Source organism: Myotis yumanensis, unplaced genomic scaffold (genome assembly GCF_028538775.1).
Source record: "Myotis yumanensis isolate MYYU_CA2020_CCGP unplaced genomic scaffold, mMyoYum1.0.hap1 SCAF_13, whole genome shotgun sequence".
Taxonomy (NCBI): Eukaryota; Metazoa; Chordata; class Mammalia; order Chiroptera; family Vespertilionidae; genus Myotis; species Myotis yumanensis.
The window spans coordinates 21,301,134-21,320,564 of NW_027223764.1; the positions used below are offsets into that span (position 1 = coordinate 21,301,134).

The window sequence follows — 19,431 nt, forward strand, 5'->3', positions numbered from 1 at the left end:
GGCAGCAGAGGGCTTTGCTGGGGGAGCCGAGACAGGCGGGTGTCTGCGTGGTCACACGAGCTGTCTCTTCCAGAAACCTCCTGGCCAATCCTTTCAACTGCAACTGCCAGCTGGCCTGGCTGGGCGACTGGCTGCGGAAGAGGAAGATCGTGACCGGGAACCCAAGGTGCCAGAACCCAGACTTCCTGCGGCAGATTCCCCTGCAGGACGTGGCCTTCCCGGACTTCAGGTGTGAGGAAGGTAACTAGGATACCCTGCCCCCACCCTCCCCCCACCCCCCCCCACCCCCGGGAGGCAGGTGAGGGAGAGCTGGGCCAGGCCAGAGGGAGGGGAGTGGTGGGCAGTGCCCTGTGACAGGCCCTTGAGTGGAGAGGTCGGTGGGAGGGAGGCTCTGTTGATGGGGAGGAGCAAGGAGCAGGGAGGCAGCTCTCAGTGCTGCACCCACCCTACCCCTGCCTGGTGGTGTTGTGTGATATAAGAGCAATAATATGCTTATTGTTTTAAAATGGGAAAATGTGGATAATAAAAAAGAAAGTAAACATTACCAAGTATCCGTCTCTAGAGAAAGTCCCACTTAACATGTTAGTGGATTTTCTTGATATAAGTACATTTAACCCAGAGGCTTGCCCCCTGGCTGCTCCAGGTGCTGCAGGCTTACGGGTTCACTCTGTCCGGCATATGCAATGGGTACGGAGCCCACCTTGCTCCTAACTGGTCTCCAGACCTGAGCAAGTTCGTTAACCTCCCCAGATCTCAGTCAAGGAGAAATTCACCCATCCCACGGACCTATTGGGAGGGCTCCTGTGTGCCAGGCCCCGCTCTGGGTACTAGGCTCCTTCAGTGAACAAAGAAGAGGCACATCTCTGTCCTCACATCCTAGGGGTGAGAGTGGCACCCCTTACTGCACTGCTAAGGAGACTGTTGGATAGTGTCTAGCACATAGTAGGTGCTCAAGAAAAGGTGTGGCTGCCATCCTCTTCTCTGCTATGCCCAGGGCCACCTTGGGTCCACATAGAAGAGATCGATCCAAGACCTGAATTAACCTCACAACAGGTCCAAGGGGCTTTGTCCCTGGTGGGGGAGGGGCACAGCCAAGAGGAGACTTATGGCGCCTGAGGGAGGGTCCCGGAGTGGCTTCTGTTCTGAGGCTCCCCACACAGGGCCCTGGATACAGGAGGCACTATGAAGGCCTGCCCCTCACTGACGTGGCTTCTTCCCCAGGCCAGGAGGAGGGGAGCTGCCTGCCCCGCCCACAGTGCCCCCAGGAATGCTCCTGCCTGGACACCGTGGTCCGATGCAGCAACAAGCACCTCCAGGGCCTGCCCAAGGGCATCCCCAAGAACGTCACAGAACTGTGAGTAGGAGAAGGTGCCAGGGCAGATATCAGCTGACTAGCGCCTGGAGTTAGGGCCTTGCAGCGACACTGGTTCCCAGAAGCCTTTGAGCTTTGCTTTGACCCCCCCCTCTGCAGTCCCCCGATGGAGTGAGTCACCCGTGGCAAGCGCTTCATTCCTTTAAATTAAGCTCTGCCTTTAAAAGAAGAAATAACATTAATTCTTTTTTGCTTTACATCATCTCATGAGCGCTCTGCAATGAAAACTTTCACAAAAGCGATTTTTACTGGCTGCATAATATTCCCTCACATGACTCTATGATGAACTGTATAACAGATCCCTCTTTGTTGGATATTTAAATTGTCTCCATTTTTCTACTGTCATAAATAACGCCGAGGTGAGTGTCCCTTCGGTGAAGAAGTTAGCCAAAGAACGGTGTATTGTCAGGGCTCCCGCTGCCTTTGACGGCCTTCCAGAAAAGTTGTTTCCTTCCTACTGCTGCTAGCCGTGTTGGCAATGGCCCGCCTGCCCTCCCATCAGCACTGGGTGTGTGGTGGACGTCCGGTTTGGTATCTGAACTCATGTGGGCGAGGATGGGAATGGCAGGCCCGGCTTCTTCAACAGGCACTTCCCAGTGGAAGGCTGTGGTCAACCCCCAGCTCTACCTGTCCCCTGGGATGGGTCCCTCCAGGCCTCCGCAGCCGAGCTTTTCCCCATGGGGAGAGCATGCAATTTTCATTTTATTCTTCCATTATCATCAAGGCTGGCTATTTCTTCACACACACACATCAACCACTGCAGTCCTTGTCCAGCCACTCACCCACCTCATCGCCTGCCCAGTTTTCTGTCGCAGCGTCAGAATCCCAGTTTTCTCCTTGGTGTCTCATTGCAACGCTAAGGATGCTGGGAAAGCCACTTTACTTTTCTCAGTTTCCCAGCTGTAAAATGGGGCTACTTGGTGTATTGAAGGGCTGCTGAGCAGAACCAATGAGATGGGGGGGGGGGGGGCCAGGAAGTCACTTTGTGTGACAACAGAAGGATGGGTCAGGGCGAGGACAGCACTGATGTTGCTACTCCTGAAGCTGGAGCCGTCCTGAGGGCTGCAGTTGGTGAGGGTGCTGTGCAGGGAGCCCAGCTGGGGCGTCAGCAGCTGGCACTTGGGTCGCTGCTTAGCAAGGATGGCTGGTGGCAGTGATGGTGGGGGAAGGAGGGCAGGCCTGAAGCTCCTTGAATCCCAAGCTCTACGCTTTGGGGAGGTTTTAGGGGAATTTTGGATGGGCGTGGCTTTGTGGACTCTGACTTGAGTGGCAATGCATAGAGTGGGTCCCAGAAGGTTGGCAGGACAGAAGGCAGCTTGCCAGGAGCCCAGGATTAAACACGGGCAGTGCCCACAGGGGAGGAGGCTGAGAGGGCGAGACAGGGGAGCGGAAAGGGAGCCAAAGGAGGCTTCATGTCTCAGTGGCTTTTACCAAGTTTTTTGGGTGGCACCTGCCCAGAACGCCTAAAAGCTTTATGTATTTTCTCCCCCAGTTAGCGATTCGGGGCCGTTGGTGGTCTACCAGTAGGAGAGAACGCGAGCGAGGAGGCCCAGGCTGCAGGGAACGGTTCTCCCAGCCTGGGCAGGCGGAGATGGTGCACTAACTTGTGTTTTCTCCTGTAGCTACTTGGACGGGAACCAGTTCACGCTGGTTCCGGGACAGCTGTCCACCTACAAGTACCTGCAGCTTGTGTGAGTATCCAGGCGACTTGAGGACCCCAGACCTGCCCCAGAGGACAGGAGGGCTATCAGCATCTGACCCTTGTGGCTCCAGTTTTCCTGGAATTCCCTACAGACCCCACTTGTGTTGATTCTGTTTTTTGTTTTTGTTTTTGTAATTTTCACCCTTTCCCTCTGGGAACATCTGTGCATAGAGCAGTTCTGCCACCTAGTGGTCATGCTTTGGAATTGCATTGTTCCACACCATCTCCCCAAACGGCCTTCTAGGCTGATAGTTATTGTTAATGCTGGTCAGCTTTGCAAAGGCAGGAGGCAGGGCAGATGTAGAGGGTTATGGGAAATTTCTCAGTCCAACCTAAGCCCCCAAACCAAATATGGAATATGGGTACTACAAATAAGTATCTGTAACTAAATTTTTCTTGAGACTAACATGAGCTTTTCTGTTTTGACCTCATGAAAAAATACAAAATAAACCTCAGGCTCTAGAGCAGTGGTTCTCAACCTTGGCTGCACATTAGAATCACCTGGGAAGCTTTTTAAAAATCCTGATTTCTGGGTTGAGAACCACTGCTCAGGTTTGGCTCAGTGCATAGAGCGTCGGCCTGTGGACCAAAGGGTCCTGGGTTCGATTCCAGTCAAGGGCATGTACCTCACTTGCAGGCTTATCCAGGGCCCAGGCCCTGGTCAGGGCATGTGCAGGAGGCAGCCAATCGATGTGTTTCTCTCATGGTGATATTTCTCTCTGTCTTTCCCTCTCTCTTCCATTCTCTCTAAAAATCAATGGGAAAATATCCTCAAGTGAGGATAAAAAAACAAACAAACAAGAGAAAAAAAATAAACCTCAGAATAAATTAGCTCTTCTTAGCCTCCCAGCCTAATTAACACCTCCCTTCAGTTGCCTTTACCTGCTCATTGGCCAGATTCTACCAAAAAAGAAGTCCAGAGAACGCTCCATCTTAGCGTGGCTTGGAGCAGCGCGACGCCAAGTGTGGTCTGTGGGCCAGCAGCAGCCCAAGAACTGCTTGTACTAGGTCCACACTCCATAAGGGACTTGCACCGAATGTGAACCCACATTTTGTTTCCTTCATTGAGGAAGTGTTGCTATGAAGAACATGTTAGCTACAGTTAGTTGTGTTTAGCGTCCTAGGACAGTGATGGCGAACCTTTTGAGCTCAGCGTGTCAGCATTTTGAAAAACCCTAACTTAACTCTGGTGCCGTGTCACATATAGAAATTTTTTGATATTTGCAACCATAGTAAAACAAAGACTTATATTTTTGATATTTATTTTATATATTTAAATGCCATTTAACAAAGAAAAATCAACCAAAAAAATGAGTTCGCGTGTCACCTCTGACACGTGTGTCATAGGTTCACCATCACTGTCCTAGGAGGTCACATTTTGGCACAAGTTCCTTGTATGGAATATTCGGTTCAAGGACTGACTACTTAGAGCAGCACTGGCTTACAGATTTAAAAAAAATTTTTCTTATTGACTTCAGAGAGGAAGGGAGAGGGAGAGAGAGGGAGAAACATCAATGATGAGAGAGAATCATTGATCGGCTGCCTCCTGCACATCCCACACTTGGAATTGACCCTGTAACCCAGGCATGTGCCCTTACCAGGAATTGAACTGTGACGTGACCGCCTGGTTCATAGGTCGGTGCTGAACCACTGAGCCACGCTGGCTGGGTGACTTACAGAATTTTGACAGTTCATCTGTCTTTGCTCACAATTGTAGCAAATGTGTTTTGACTGTTCCAATGTGTGTGTGGTGGGGAGGGGCGGGAGTAGGGGGTGGGTGGAGTGATTTGGTGGCTGTTGACAGAGGGCCAAAGAGAGAGACAATCTTTCTTTGGTCTAATGTGAGGCAGCTCCCCTAGGGGCTCAGATGCACTTGAGAAGGCAAGGAGGGAAGGAGGACCAGTGTCGGGGCAGTTCTTACTATGAAACTGTCTGTCGGGGGCTCTTGTCTTTTCCAGGGACCTAAGTAACAACAAGATCAGCTCCTTAAGCAACTCCTCCTTCACCAACATGAGCCAGCTGACCACTCTGTGAGTCCCAGTGGGGAGTGGTGGGAGGGTTCCCACTATGGCGAACGAGACTTTCCCCGGCCTCGGTCACTCACAGGGAGTGTGTCAGGGAGTGTGTCAGGGCCTGCCAGCCGAAAACACTCTTTAAAATATTTTTTTTTATTGTGAAATCCAGCATATATATATGTATGAACAAGTGAAAAAAATGTAAACATACCGTTTAACAAATAATCGTAAAGCTGGCACGCATGTGTAAATACCTAAGGCGAAAAGTTAGAACACAGCTAGCACCCATAAGCCACCCTGTCCCTTCCTGGTTGTTAGCTCTCCCTTCTCCACTCAGGGTAGCCCTGACCCTGACTTTTACGATGATCACATCTTTGGTGTTTATGGTGTTGCCATCTAGAAATTCATTTCTACACAATGAACTTTAATTTTGCCCACGTTTAACCTTATATAAATTGCAACCTACAGAATATATACTTTTACTTACCATGATGTTTGTGAGACCCACTTGTGTTGTGTGAAGCTGTGGTCTGCTCATTTTCACTGCTGTATAGGATTCCTCGTAGGAAAATGCCATGCTTCCCTCACCCATTCCACTGTCGACGGATATTTGGGGTGTTTCCAGTTTGTACTGTTGTGAACAGTGACCCTCTGAACATGTTTGTGCCCATAATATAATGATTGTTTCAATTTTATTCCAAGAAAGCGTTAACAAGCATCCCTTATATTTGCCTGGGGCTCAAGAGTGTATCTCAGTTTGCCGATAATGCGCCCAAACTTCTGAACTTTCCCTTCGGTTCTCCTGCGGCCACACAGGAGAGCCAGGACGGGGTCCTGAGCCAGCCAGGCCGCAGAGCAGAATAGGGACCGAGGCCTTGATGTGCAGGTTCCCCCACCACACTCACCTGCCCCAGGGTCTGCTTACTGGTCAGCGGGTTCCCTGTTCAGAGTCTTCACGAGCCTGTGTGTGAAGCTGCCATGGTCTAGGGGTCTCTACCAGGGCCGACTCTGCCCTCCAGGGACATTTGGCAGTGCCTGAAACATTTCGCTGTCACAGCTGGAGGAAGGCAGGGGGAGCTCCTGGCATCGCATGGGCAGAGGCCAGGGGTGCATCCCGCAATGCCCAGGACAGCCCCCAAACAAAGAACTGTCCATAGTGCTGAGGCTGAGCAGTGCTGGTCCGAGTGACCTGCTGCCGCAGGGGAAACAGCCCCCTCCTGGGATAGGAGTGGCTCCCTCCTCTATTATTTGAAACACAGCTTCATTGAGGCACAATTAATATACAGAAACCTGCACATACTTCATTGTATCATTTGATGCATTTTGACTTACGTTCACACCCATGGAGCCGCCGCCACAATCAAGATTGTGACCACTTTTGTCACCCCCAGAAGTCTCCTCATGGCCCCTGATAATCCTCCCGCCCCTCCCAGCCCCGCAGCCCAGGCGAACATCAATTCTTTTTCTTTCCTCCTCCCTCCCTCCTTCCCTCCCTTCCCTCAGGATCCTCAGCTACAACGCCCTCCAGTGCATCCCTCCGCTGGCCTTCCAGGGGCTGCGCTCCCTGCGTCTGCTGTAAGTCTCCCCTTCATTCCTCCAGGGAAATCTCCCCACTGAGGGCCCGGCCCCCACCCAGTGGGGAGCAATGTCCCAAGATCTGGGGCCCCAGCAGGGCCAACTGTGTCCAAAGGTGGGGGGCCAGTCCACGTTCATTAAGCCCTGAAGGAGTCCGAGGAACGAATGGGAAAGTAGCTGAGAAATGGGGCTGCTGTCTGCCCCTCGCGTGCGCGTTCGCAAGTGTGTGTGTGTGTGTGTGTGTGTGTGTATGGGGGGGGGGGCATCCAAGACAAGGCAGCCTCTTATTTGAACGCGTCTCCTGTTCAGATGGAGAGTGTTGTAAAATTCATGAACCTTTTCTAAGAATTCCCACTGCGAGGTTTTGCCCTGTGATCAAAGCCCCTGTCACGCCTGTTATGATGGCCCCTCCTGCGTCCACGCACACAAGTCCTCTGGCAGCCCCGTCTGGGGCAAGGTGACATTGTTCACCCCAATGTATGGCTTGTGGACTAACTGCCTCACCCAGGAAAAGCCTACCCCTCAGGCTCCTGGCTGCATGCATTCCATTTGCTACGTAAACAGAAATGGCGCTGAGTTATTTATGATGGAAAAACAGAGTCCCCCCGGAGGGCTGAGGGGCAGGGTGGTCTGCGTGGAGATTAGGGCTCCCCCTCCGCTGCCTGTGGCCAGCAGGGTAGGCTCATCTCTGAGGTGGGGCCGTCTCCCTCACAGCACCAGGCCCCTCTCTGCAGAGGGTGGCACCACCCTCCATCCGTTCTGCGGGCTCTGTCTCCCCGTGAGGCACCACAGCCTCTTCTCTCCTCAGGTCCCTGCATGGCAACGACATCTCCACCCTCCCAGAGGGCATCTTCGCAGACGTGACCGCCCTGTCCCACCTGTAAGTAACTCCGGCCCCGGTCTGGGGGCCTCTTTGGATTTAAACAGAATTTGGATTCCAAGAAAGTCCCTGCCTCCTAAGACTATCAGAATGTGTTGCTTTTGCCCTGAAACCAAGTTAGCTTGTGAACTTCAAACGCTCCCCATCGCAGACTCTGACACAGTCAGGGTTTCATCCGTGGCAACGATGGAATCTGTGAACAGTTCTTCACAAGCATCAATGCAGGTAGTAGTGACCATTTGCTGGTTGCCAAGCACTTTACCTGCATGAGCTATTCTTAAAGAGCAGTGCACTCACCGTTCCTCAAAAGGCTAAATGTAGAACTACCGTGTGATCCCAATTCCATTCCTAAGTATGTACCTAAGAGAGTGGACAGCAGGAACTCAGATACTTGTGCACCCAGGCTCATAGCAGCAACATTCACACAACTGCCAAAAGGCAAAAACAACCCGTGTCCATCAACAGATAAACGGATAGACAAAAGGTGGAATATACGTACAATAGGATAGTACTGTATTCAGCCATAAAAAGGAAGGGTGACATATGTTGTTACAACATGGATGGAACCTTGAAGACAAGTGAAGTGAAATAACGCAGATGTAAGAGGACAAATGTTGCATGGCCCCACTGATCTGAATACCCAGGATAGTCCATTCATAGCTACAGAAGGGAGGATGGTGGTTGCCAGGTGCTGGGAGCAGGGGGAACGGGGAAATTTGTTTAATGGGTACAGAGTTTCTGCTTGGGGTGATGAAACAATTTTGGAACCAGATAGTGGTGATAGTTGCATAACATTGTGAATGTAACTGATGCCACTGAATTGCACACTTAAAATTATCCAAATGGCAATTTTATTTTTTTTTACTAGAGAGAGAGAGGGGAAGGGGAAGAGGGGAGAGATAGAGAGAGAAATATCAATTTGTTGTTCCACTGATTTATGCATTCATTGGTTGATTCTTGTGTGTGCCCTGACGGGATCGAACCTGTAACCTTGGCTTATCAGGACGATGCTCTAACCAACTACCCGGCCAGGGCTTCAAACGGCAATTTCATGTTAAATGTATTTCACCACAATAAAAAAAGTGAAGACATGAAAAAGCAGTAGCTAATTCTGGCAGTGAGGCCGGGCTCAGAGCATTCTCTCCTGGAGTCTCAGCTACAGTCTGACAAGGCAGCGCTCAGGCCGAATGGATTGCGGCTGGGACCCTGGGTGTCACTGCACCCTCTTGCTCTCTGCCCCACACCCGAGTGCCCAGGGCCTCGGGAGCCTGGGGTCCCCGGCATCTCTACTTGAGTTCATTCACTCAACAACCTCCCTGGATTTTCTCAGTTCTAAAACTCGCCTTGTCCACAGTTTAATCTCTGAAATCAGAGTGTACCTTACCAGTGACCTCTGTATTTAATACGGTAATATTTCCCCACCCTGCCCAATCAGTACATCTACACCTTAGACTTGAGGAAGTAAAATAATAACAGTGTCATTCAATGAGGGTGTCCTTGGGACAAACACTTTGCTACGTGTGACTCCTTTATCTGTGGTATGTTGTTTACTTCATGACCAGAATGAGAAGTAGGTTTTCTGTTCTGTGTCAGCTGTACAAATGTTGACAGGGACCTTCTTGGGCCCACACAGGATGCAGGCACCTCTGGGCTCACTGGGAAGAGGGAAGTGATTGATTATGGATGTCTGCCACGGGAGTAGGATGGGTGACAGGTTCTGTCCTAGTGGGTGGGATTTGTTATTTCCATTTCACAGTCCCAGGCCCTGAAAAGTTCAACAGAGGCCCTAGGTCATAAAGCTAGGAAATGACAGAGACAGGATTTGAACGTAGGTGTGTCTGATTCCAGAGCTCCTTATTTATTCTTAATTGCTTCAATAACTATGTCGTGAGTAACCACAGTGAGTCACGTGCTAAGAATTTGCGTAAGGTTTCTGCCCTCCGTGACCATCTAAGGTGCTATTAAACGAATTCAAAGGCGGCAGTGACTGACTCCGGGGAACTCTGAGGAGCTTCACAAGGAGGTGCCACCTATGTTGCCATTGGAAAGGGACTAGGAAGTTGCCATTTGGAGAAGATGGGGAAGGACATTCCAGAAAGAGGGAACAGCATGTGCAAAGGCATGAAGGCAAGAAAGTCAATGACATATTCAGGGATGCTGTGTTGTCCAGCATAGGACGTAGGGGTTTGATTGGGTGAGGAGTGTGGAGCGGAAAGGGATGGTTCTCGAAAGGGACATTGGGATGCCATTGGGAAGGTCTCTGTGCCATGCTAAGCGGTTTGGACTTTATTCTATAGGCAGAAGGGAACGGTGGAAGAATTAAGTTGTAGGAAGTCCTGGAAGGCCATGGTGGCCTGTGGAGGCTGGTTCGGATGGATGCGGCAGGAGGGGTCCTGGCTGGAGATGGCTCCAGCGGCCAGGCCAGGACATTGCAGTTCATCGCCCTTGATGTCTCCCATTCTCAGGGGCTTGTTTCCACTTCTGTTCGGTAAATTTTGGTTGTGAGCTCATCTTTTGGAGATGCCTCTCCCCAGAGGGAACCTGCGCTCGTCTCTGCTGGGCACCAGGGTCTGCTGCTGCTCTGGGCCACGCAGCCTCCTTTGCTTACCCCTGGCCGATGGCAAGTGTCTGCTTCAGTTCTCCTCCTTGCCAGGCAAGAGCTTGTCAATCATCTGGTCCACCTTCTGAAATGCCTGCGGATTCCTCCTTTTGTGTATCTTTTATGCTGGGGTTTAAAAGTAAAGTTACTTTCCCCATGAAAAGTAAATGATGCCTAAATAAGTTCTAACCTTGTTTCCAGCTCAAAATCTAGAGGCTTTGTTCTTCCAATGGGAAGTGAACAAACAACAAACAGAACCCCAAAGCTTCTAAAACAAAATTTGAGCTCATACCTATCTGTAAATTTAGATTTTCTTTAGGAGAACATTAGGCAAGACCCAGTTAGCAATAAATAAACCAGCTCTGGCTGGTGTGGCTCAGTTGGTTGGGTCTCATTCCATCTACCAAGAGGTTACTGGTTGGATTCCCGGTCAAGGGCACATGCCCGGGTTGTGGGCTTAATCCCCGGTGGGGTGGGTGCAGGAGGCAGCTGATCGATGTTTCTCTCTCATCGATGTTTCTAATTCTCTTTCTCTCTCCCTTAAAATATATATATATTTTTAAAAAAGAGTCAGACGTGTGGCATTAGGTCCTTGTTCTGCCGTCAACTTGCAGTGGGATCTCAGACAATTCATCCTTCTCTTCGGGCCTCTTTCCTCGCTCGCACAGAGGTATTTCTAACGTCCACGGTGGTTCTAACATGCCACTGCTCTGGGCTTTAATATCCTGCACATCTCCCTGCTCTGTTTATTTTTATAGTTACTTTGCAGTTAGCTCATCTTTCGTCCACTTGTCTGTCCATCCGCCCATCAGCAAATACTTACTATGCGTCCGGTCCTGTGCCAGGTTCCCCAACAATGTTCTTCATTTCCATAATCTGGCATTTTGTTGCCTCTAACCTGCTACACGCTGGAAAGTTAAATTTCTGAATTCATTGAGAATTTGGTATGAAAAGTAAAGGGAATGATCAAACAATGCGCGTGTGACAGAATGGCGAGTAGCTAATGATAATGATGACACTGCGATTTAGTATGTGATGAAAATACAGAATAAAGATGGTCCCCCTCTAATTTCAAAGATATACATATATAAACACAGGAACTGGAAGGAGGGGAATATATGAACATTAAATTAGTTACATTTAAGGGATAATAGATGATTCTTTTCTTTTTGAATTTGCTGTCATGCTTGTAGGCAGGCATTCACTCAGCAAATGTTTACGACGCCTGCTGGTGTCAGGCGCAGCGGGGATGTCTGGTCCCGTAGAAGGAGATGGTGATGCACACACATACACTGCCTGGGTGGGGATGGGCTCAGGCAAAGGAAATCCTGAAGTGTTCGCAGCACTAAGCCCTGCAGCTGGCGCCTCTGTGAGACAGCCACAGGGAAGCTATTTTGGTCCCAGTTACGTGAACAGAAGTCCAGCAGGGTCTTGGCATGAACATACCTAATATCTACTGTTTCAACTATTTCCAAGTTACGCCAAAGATCAACAGCACAGGGTTATTTATACGTTTATTGGAGACGGACTCCACAGTCCTTGTGGATGGACGAGCAGCCTGGCTGCCATCCACACCATTGCGTCTCTGCTGGGCCTGTGGCTCTCCACTCCCCACTGAGTTCACAGCAGTTTTTGTTTGGAAAAACCATCCCCAGGTGAAAGTGAACTACTGCTACTGCCAAATTAGCCACAGGAACCCGGCCTTCGGATAAATTAAAGCTTGAGATATTGAATTCATGTGTGGCTTGGAGTCTGCTCCATGCAGAAACAAGGAAAACAGGAATTGGTCAAGCCAGAATTTAGAGTTTTGAATAGCTTTATATTGACTGTTATTCTTTATATATATACTAGAGGCCCGGTGCATGAAACTCATGCACTGGTGTGTGTGTCCCTCAGCCCAGCCTGCACCCTCTCCATCTGGGACATCCCTCTCACAATCCGGGACCGCTGGCTCCCAACTGCTCGCCTGCCTGCCTGCCTGATTGCCCCTAACCGCTTCTGCCTGCCAGCCTGATCACCCCCTAACCACTCCCCGGCCAGGCTGATTGACGCCTAACTGCTCCCCTGCCAGCCCGATTGCCCCCAACTGCCCTCCCCTGCCAGCCCGATTGCCCCCAACTGCCCTCCCCTGCCAGCCCGATTGGCCCCAGCTGCCCTCCCCTGCCAGCCCGATTGGCCCCAGCTGCCCTCCCCTGCAGGCCTGATCCTCCCCAACTGCTCTCCCCTGCCGGCCATCTTGTGGCTGTGGTGCCGCCATCTTTGCAACAGCATGAGGGTCAATTAGCATATTCCCTCCTTATTGGATAGGATAAGTATATTTTTATTGATCTCAGAGAGGAAGGGAGATGGAGAGATAGAAACATCAATGATGAGAATCACTGATCGGCTACCTCCTGCACGCCCCCCACTGGGGATTGACCCCGAAACCCGGACATGTGCCCTCACTGGGAATCAAACAGTGACCTTCTGGATCATAGGTCAACCACTGAGCCACACCGGCTGGGCTTGACTATTATTTATTATTATTTTTATATTAACAGTCAAAAAGGGACACATATTTGAGGTGCAAGTTTGCTGCCATTATTGGGGGGGAACATCTGTGGGAATTAGGATGATCCTACCACAGGTCAAGGGCCTCAGATTCAGTCTTTTTGGCGTTTTCTGTAAATGAGCTGTGGGACTGAAAGAAGAAGCCATTCCTAATAACTATGAAACCCAGACCATACTCCCACAGCGTGCTACAAAACATAGTTTAAAATAAATGTATCTTAGGAATAACATAATTACACTTCTTTGTACTTGTTATGTGAAACATTAATGTGGTAAATGCAAACCTCTTCAGTATACCATGATTTTTGCACTCCTGTTACTTAAAAAAGTATTTTTAAAACACACTGGACCTTCAAAACTCAGTGTGGGAGCTCCCTCTCCCTCTGAGGAGCCCCAGCTCTGTTCAGCGGAAGGAGGAACGTGCCTCCTCTCCCATTAGTCAGGATGGATGCTGACAGCAAAGCAGGACAGAAAAGAATTAAATGCTCGTCGAGGTTGAACTGGCTTTCATTTCCAAGCTGCATCGCTCCCTCAGCGCCCATCGCAGGTCCTATGTTCTGGTCTTTTCCCCTCTCCAGGCTGCAGGCTCTTTATCGAATCATAAAGGGAGCCCCAGAGATGTAAAGGCAGCCCTGAAGGTCGCCGGGCAGCGAGCAACTGCGCCGGCCGAGTCCACGCCTGGCTCAGCCTGCTTTTTAAGACGCACAGTCAGCAGATGTGCTATTTTGGGGAATTCCTGCTCAGAGTCGCTGCTGCTTTCGTCAGACGGCACGCATCTCAGGGGGAGCCACCTCTTCTGTATCGCCCAGAAACAGGTGGAAAATGGCAGGGCCTTCCCATTGGTTAGGTCAGTGGTCGGCAAACCTCGGCTTGTGAGCCACATGCGGCTCTTTGGCCCCTTGATTGTGGCTCTTCCACAAAATACCACGTGCGGGCGCGCACGTACAGTGCGAAATTGACTTAAAACTTTAAGTCAAATTTATTAAGTTAATTTTAGGGAACGTTGTGGAGTGAAAGAAGATGTAGTGTCGAGGATTGAGAGAGGTATGTTGAGATGGTTTGGACATATGGAGAGGATGAACGAAAGGAGATAGACGGAACAAATACAGTGGGGCCTTGATTTATGAGTTTAATTCGTTCTGAGACCAAGCTCGTTAAGGAGCTCGTTAACTCAAATTACTCTGTCAACTCAATGCAAAAAATCGGCCGAGAGACAGCTGGTATCTCAAAAAACTCGTTAGTCGGGACACTCGTAAGTCAAGGCCCCACTGTATACAAGACGAGTGTGGATGGGAGAGTTGGAAGGGTTCGACCTCAGCGAACGTACCTCAGTCAGATTGAGGACGTTTTTAGCAAAGGCCAGCTTAGGAGTACCCTAATTAAGTTAATAATGTACCTACCTATATAGTTTAAGTTTAAAAAATTTGGCTCTCAGAAGAAATTTCAATCGTCGTCCTGTTGATATTTGGCTCTGTTGACTAATGAGTTTGCCGGCCACTGGGTTAGGTAATAGCTGCTCATTCTCATCGACCTTATGCAGCCTCAGATTTTCAGAATCACGCTGATAACAACGAACGTCGGGCACGGAACCCTGATGTTTTTCTATTTGCCGGATCAAAGGCCTCAGGTCCCTGCATGTTCCCAACGCCCATCGTGCTCATCTCTTCGTCTCACTGTGGTCCAGTGAGAAGGGTATGAGCTTGCCCACCAGCTTGTCAGAACATTAAGAGGTTGGCCGGCTGCAGCGTTGGGGCGGGGACGTGAGGGGCAGGCGTGGCTTTACAGTGCTGGTGTCTGTAAGTCCGCACGACCTGTTTTGGAGGGGAGCTGTTCATTTTATTTTTTTTACATGCACTTCCTCTGCAACCTGAACCCTCCTCCTAGGCGTCTGGTCTAGAGAAAGGCTCACTTCCCCAAGAGGCAGGTACTAGGGTGCTGACGGCTGCGGGAACGGCCAGGGTGCCTGGGGCAGGGGCACGGCTCAGGCAGCTCAGAGGCTCCAGTCTTTGGGATGCTGTGAAGCGGTTTGGCAAACGGGATGGATTCATCTATGCCGACTGGGAAGGATCTCCAGGACGTGCTGCTCAGTGGCAAGGAGCAAACTGCTCAGGAAGGCCATCAAGCGGGTGGTTGTGATCTGTGATGGGATGTGTGTGAATAGGGGACGGACCGGAAAGCTACACGCTGCAGCGTGGTGACCAGTGTCCTCCTGCGGTTGGCAGGGACCGTGGACTAGACTGTCTTGTAACGTGGATGCAGGTTTATTTAAGCACATGATGAACAGTCTTCCTATTACAAACAATGCTGCGGCCAGCACCGTGGCACAGACCTCTGTACGCCCTCGTGCAGGTAAATCTGGGAGGTAAACTCCCAGGAACAGAATTGCCGGGTCAAAAGGCAGCTGCTCTGGTAACTGACAGATGCTCACAGAATTCCTCTCGTCAGTGTTATTCCATTTTGCACTCCATCCGTGACGTCGGTATGTGCCTTTAAAAAAAATCCAGTAAAATTCATGTAACGTAAATTCACCATTTTACTGTGTACAATTCAGTGGCATTCGGCGCCTTCACAATGTTGTGTGAGGCAGAGACTGTGGTCTGCAGTGTCTGAAAGAGGTTTACAATGGGAGTGCATTCGTGAGCTCCTTGTTTGGTTAAAAATGTAAAGAAAAATTAAAGAGAATGAGCTTCAGAGTCAGACAGTCTGGGTCTGGACCCAGGGGCGGCCCTTCGAGAGCTGTGTGACCACATGAGGCTCAGTTCCCACATCTGAGATGAAGAAAAGCCCGCACGGTGGGGCCCGTGAGAGGGTTAGAGGCAGTGCCGTGGGAAGAGCAGCTGGATCTCGCTGCAGTGGTAGGTGTTGGCTCCTTCCTCCCTCGTGCATCCGGAGGCAATGCATTCACAGGCTCTGGCATCGACAGCTGAGTTCAAATCCCACCTCCCCCCTTTCTCTGTGCAGCCTTAGGCAGGGGCCTCCACCTTTTTGAGCCTCAGTTTCAACATTTAACACACGTGGAGGACTTGAAACTGGTGACACAGTACATGATGGTGAAAGTAGGGTTTTTGCCAGTCCCTGGTGGAGTGCCCTGCACCCTAGGTGCCCAGGGACGAAGGACCCCATGAAGCTGTAATGCGTTTCTCTCCGCTCTCTGACCCAGGGCCATTGGTGCCAACCCCCTGCACTGTGACTGCCACCTCCGCTGGCTGTCCAGCTGGGTGAAGACAGGCTACAAGGAACCAGGCATTGCCCGCTGCGCTGGGCCCCCAGACATGGAGGGCAAGCTGCTCCTCACCACTCCTGCCAAGAAGTTTGAATGCCAAGGTGAGCCGAGGAAGGGGTGGAGGGTGGCGGGCGCATCCCCACCTCCCACTGCTGGCGGCCCAGAGGACCTGCTTCACCCTGGCTGGGCCTTCGGGGTGAGCCGTGGTGGGTGCCTGGCTGGGGGAGTGGTCAGGCGGCAGCAACGAGGCACCTGCAGCTGGTTAACGTGGCTGCTGTCTATCCCGACATAACAGTGAAGGAAGAAGCCAGGCAGAAAATCTCGGCGGTTAGGGCTTGAATCCCTCCTGGGGGTTATGTAAGGAAAGTAAAAATAGGGACGGCATTTCTGGAAGCGTCAAGCCTCTCAGCACTGCAAGCACTCGGGCCTCCCTTTGGTAGGAATTGGCTCAGCAATTTGCTTAAGCCCTGAGCCGCAGGACCCAGCTGCCACTCTCCTGACCTTTGTAGAAACACAGGGATCGAGGCTCCTCCGGCTTTGCTCTGAAGGCGCCTCACCCTGGGCATCTGAAAATGCTTGTTCGTTCGTTCGTTCGTTCGTTCGGGGATTGATGGACTGACTGACAGCCCGAGTCCCAGGAGCCCTGCTGAGCAGAGGGAGTTGCTTTGTGGCTGCCCCGGGCCCAGCTTTGTGCACTGGGGACAGCTGGGGGGGGGGGGGGGGGGTGCACACTAGAGGCCGGCCCTGGGGCAGGGCCCTGCCCTCCGCAAGCTCGTAGACCCCCATCGGAAGGGTAAGTGACAGCCGGAGGTTAATGAGGCGGCCCGGCCACCCTGCGTGCAGGATGCTGTCACAGGGCTAACCGTTCCCAGGGCCCGATATGGGCTTAGCTGTTGAGCTGTTGGGAGCAGGCCAACTCATGTTGAAACGTTTGCTCAGGATTTATTTAGCTGGGTGGTGTCGGTACTGGTGAGAAGTTATTTTTTAAAAACTCTTTATTGAAATACAACGTGCATAACAGGACAGCACACAGATCGTAAGTGAATGGCTCGCTGGATTTTCACAAACTGAGCGCACGCAGGTAACCAGTCCCCGGATCAAGAAGCAGAGTCCCACCTGCCCCCGAGAAGCCCCCGCCCCCGTCCAGTTACTGAGCCGTGTTTCTGTCCTGTTCACGCTCATGCCTTTGAGCAGCGCTGAGAGCTCACCACTGCCAGAGGCGCCGTCAGTAGGAAACTAGTTAGGGGGCTGCTCCTCCCGATAGTTCTTGTGAGGCCCCAATGCCCCCACAGGAGGTGCTCCTCGCCCACCTCCAAGTTCAGGGAAGGCGACCAGTGAGTCCTGGAGGGCTGGGAAGGCCGTGCTCGGACCTGGAGAGGTGGTGGGAAGCGGCCTTCCGCTTTGGCCTCGGAGACAATCGGCTTCACGGCGCATGGACCTTTCCCTCCTCAGCGTGGCCTCCTCGTGGAGCCGCGGGGCTCCCTGCAGAGGGGCCCCCCTTGCTTTCCTGATTAGCAGGTGACAGGCCTGGGGGTGGCTGCCTCAGAGGGTGTAGGGGACCCAGAAAAGGTCATCGGACTTCAGTAGTAGCGACTACGGTGCTCTCACACAGATGCCCTACCTGACCGCCGTGCGAGGGCTCCTGAGGCGGCCACACCAGCCATTTAGCGCTTTCTGCGGATTAGCTCATCTAGTCCTTATGGCCCCATGGGGCGGGGCTGTTATTAACCCCATTTTACAGGGGAGGAAAGGCTGGTGGTGGTGGTGGGGGCTGTGAAAGGAGGATGAACGGGACTCAGAGGAAATGGCAACCATTTCTTGGGGAGAGGGCTCCCCACCTCCCATCTCTGAAAGGCTGGCTGCACGGAGCGGGGAGCTGGGCCTCCCCCCTTATAGGAACCTCCTCCCCCTGCCGCAGGTCCCCCCACTCTGGCTGTCCAGGCCAAGTGTGACCCCTGCTTGTCCAGCCCATGCCAGAACCAGGGCAGCTGCCATAACGACCCCCTTCAAGGGTACAGGTGTGCCTGCTCCAGCGGCTATAAGGTGAGTGGGGGCTTGAGTGGAGGTGAGCCCGGGAGGAGGAGGGCTGCTCCTGGAGGGCAGGGTGGCCTGTTGCGTTCCCCATCTGCCCCCAGTGCCCTGAGAGCAGGTCCTTCCCAGAGCTGCGCTTGAAGGAACGAATGAACAAGTAACACCTGGGACAGGCAGGCTGCGCTGCCGAGGGGGCGCTGGCTGTTGGCTCCCACGGGCCCCTGGGGTCCCCATCCCTGACTCTCTCCCCAGGGCCGAGTCTGTGAGGTGCCCCTGGACAGCTGTGCCAGTGGCCCCTGTGAGAACGGCGGGACCTGCCACGAACAGGAGGGCGAGGATGCTGGCTTCACGTGAGTTGCCTGGAGGGGCCAGAACCTGGGGGGCGGGTGCCGATGGGACCCAGCACCCATGCTTCGCTGCCCTCCTCCTCCAAATCGAGTGGCCACCCCCGCCCATCCTCTGTGCTCTGGGAGGAGATGGAGGGTGGGCGCAGCGGGAGCAAACACTCACTGGAAACAGTTCCACACCCACCAGCCATGCCCATTGCCCAGAGCAGTGGAAGCCAGCGGGGAGAGGGGGCGGCGCTGGGGCTGGAGCCAAGCTGCCCACTCCTGCTCCAGGCCACTCTCTGTCCTTGCCAGGTGCCAGGACAGTCTTTTTTTTTTTAAATATATATTTTATTGATTTTTTACAGAGAGGAAGGGAGAGGAACAGAGAGCCAGAAACATCGATGAGAGAGAAACATCGATCAGCTGCCTCCTGCACACCCCCCACTGGGGATGTGCCCGCAACCAAGGCACATGCCCTTGACCAGAATCGAACCCAGGACCGTTCAGTCCGCAGGCCAACGCTCTATCCACTGAGCCAAACCGGTGCTGGCAGGACAGTCTTTTGATGGCACTGGGAATCCATGGCCAAGGACATATGCAGTGGCAGTGCCAAGGGGCAGTTTGGGGACATTTTAAACCCCTATAATCTCTGCTAACCGGAGGCCTTTAATAGAAGTCAAGCACCTGCTTGTTGTACCAATGTTGCCTGAAGCAGGGCCCTTAGCCAGCTCTTTCCAATCAAGCCACCACCCCAAGCCCCGAAGACAGAAGCCTGCCCAGAGGTGGGAGCAGATCCTGGGCCTGCCCCCTGGAGCCTCACACACCATCTCCTGGTCCCGCTGGACCCACACGGCAGCCAGTTTCCCACGGCTCGGTGAAGGGCCCACCCTCCCTCACGATCGAATCCCAAGCTCTCCCGGTGCTGACGTTACCGTGCAAGCACCCCTTCCCCCCACTGACCTGCTTCCCCCAGGACCCCACAGTGAATACCCCAGAGCTCTCCTGGACCCAGAGCTTTTCTGAAAAATACTTGACATTGAGCTGCTGAAAATAAATTGGCTCTGTGTTTACAGGCAGAAATGGCCAAACCTGTCTCTGCAAACCCAAATTACCAGGTATAAAAGGAAAGCACTAAATGGCCTCTCAGCCATTGTT

The 19,431-nt window shown here is 52.1% G+C and overlaps 1 protein-coding gene across 1 annotated transcript in view; it reads left to right on the forward strand.

Annotated features, from left to right (window-relative positions):
* SLIT1 (slit guidance ligand 1) overlaps positions 1–19,431 on the forward strand; it is a 151,029-nt gene that overhangs the window by 118,915 nt on the left and 12,683 nt on the right. The window contains exons 20-28 of the mRNA XM_070432588.1: positions 74–240; positions 1,222–1,354; positions 2,995–3,063; positions 5,033–5,104; positions 6,593–6,664; positions 7,473–7,544; positions 15,854–16,017; positions 17,835–17,959; positions 18,200–18,297. Of these exons, the coding sequence (XP_070288689.1) occupies positions 74–240; positions 1,222–1,354; positions 2,995–3,063; positions 5,033–5,104; positions 6,593–6,664; positions 7,473–7,544; positions 15,854–16,017; positions 17,835–17,959; positions 18,200–18,297 (972 nt within the window). The remainder of the gene's footprint in view (positions 1–73; positions 241–1,221; positions 1,355–2,994; positions 3,064–5,032; positions 5,105–6,592; positions 6,665–7,472; positions 7,545–15,853; positions 16,018–17,834; positions 17,960–18,199; positions 18,298–19,431) is intronic.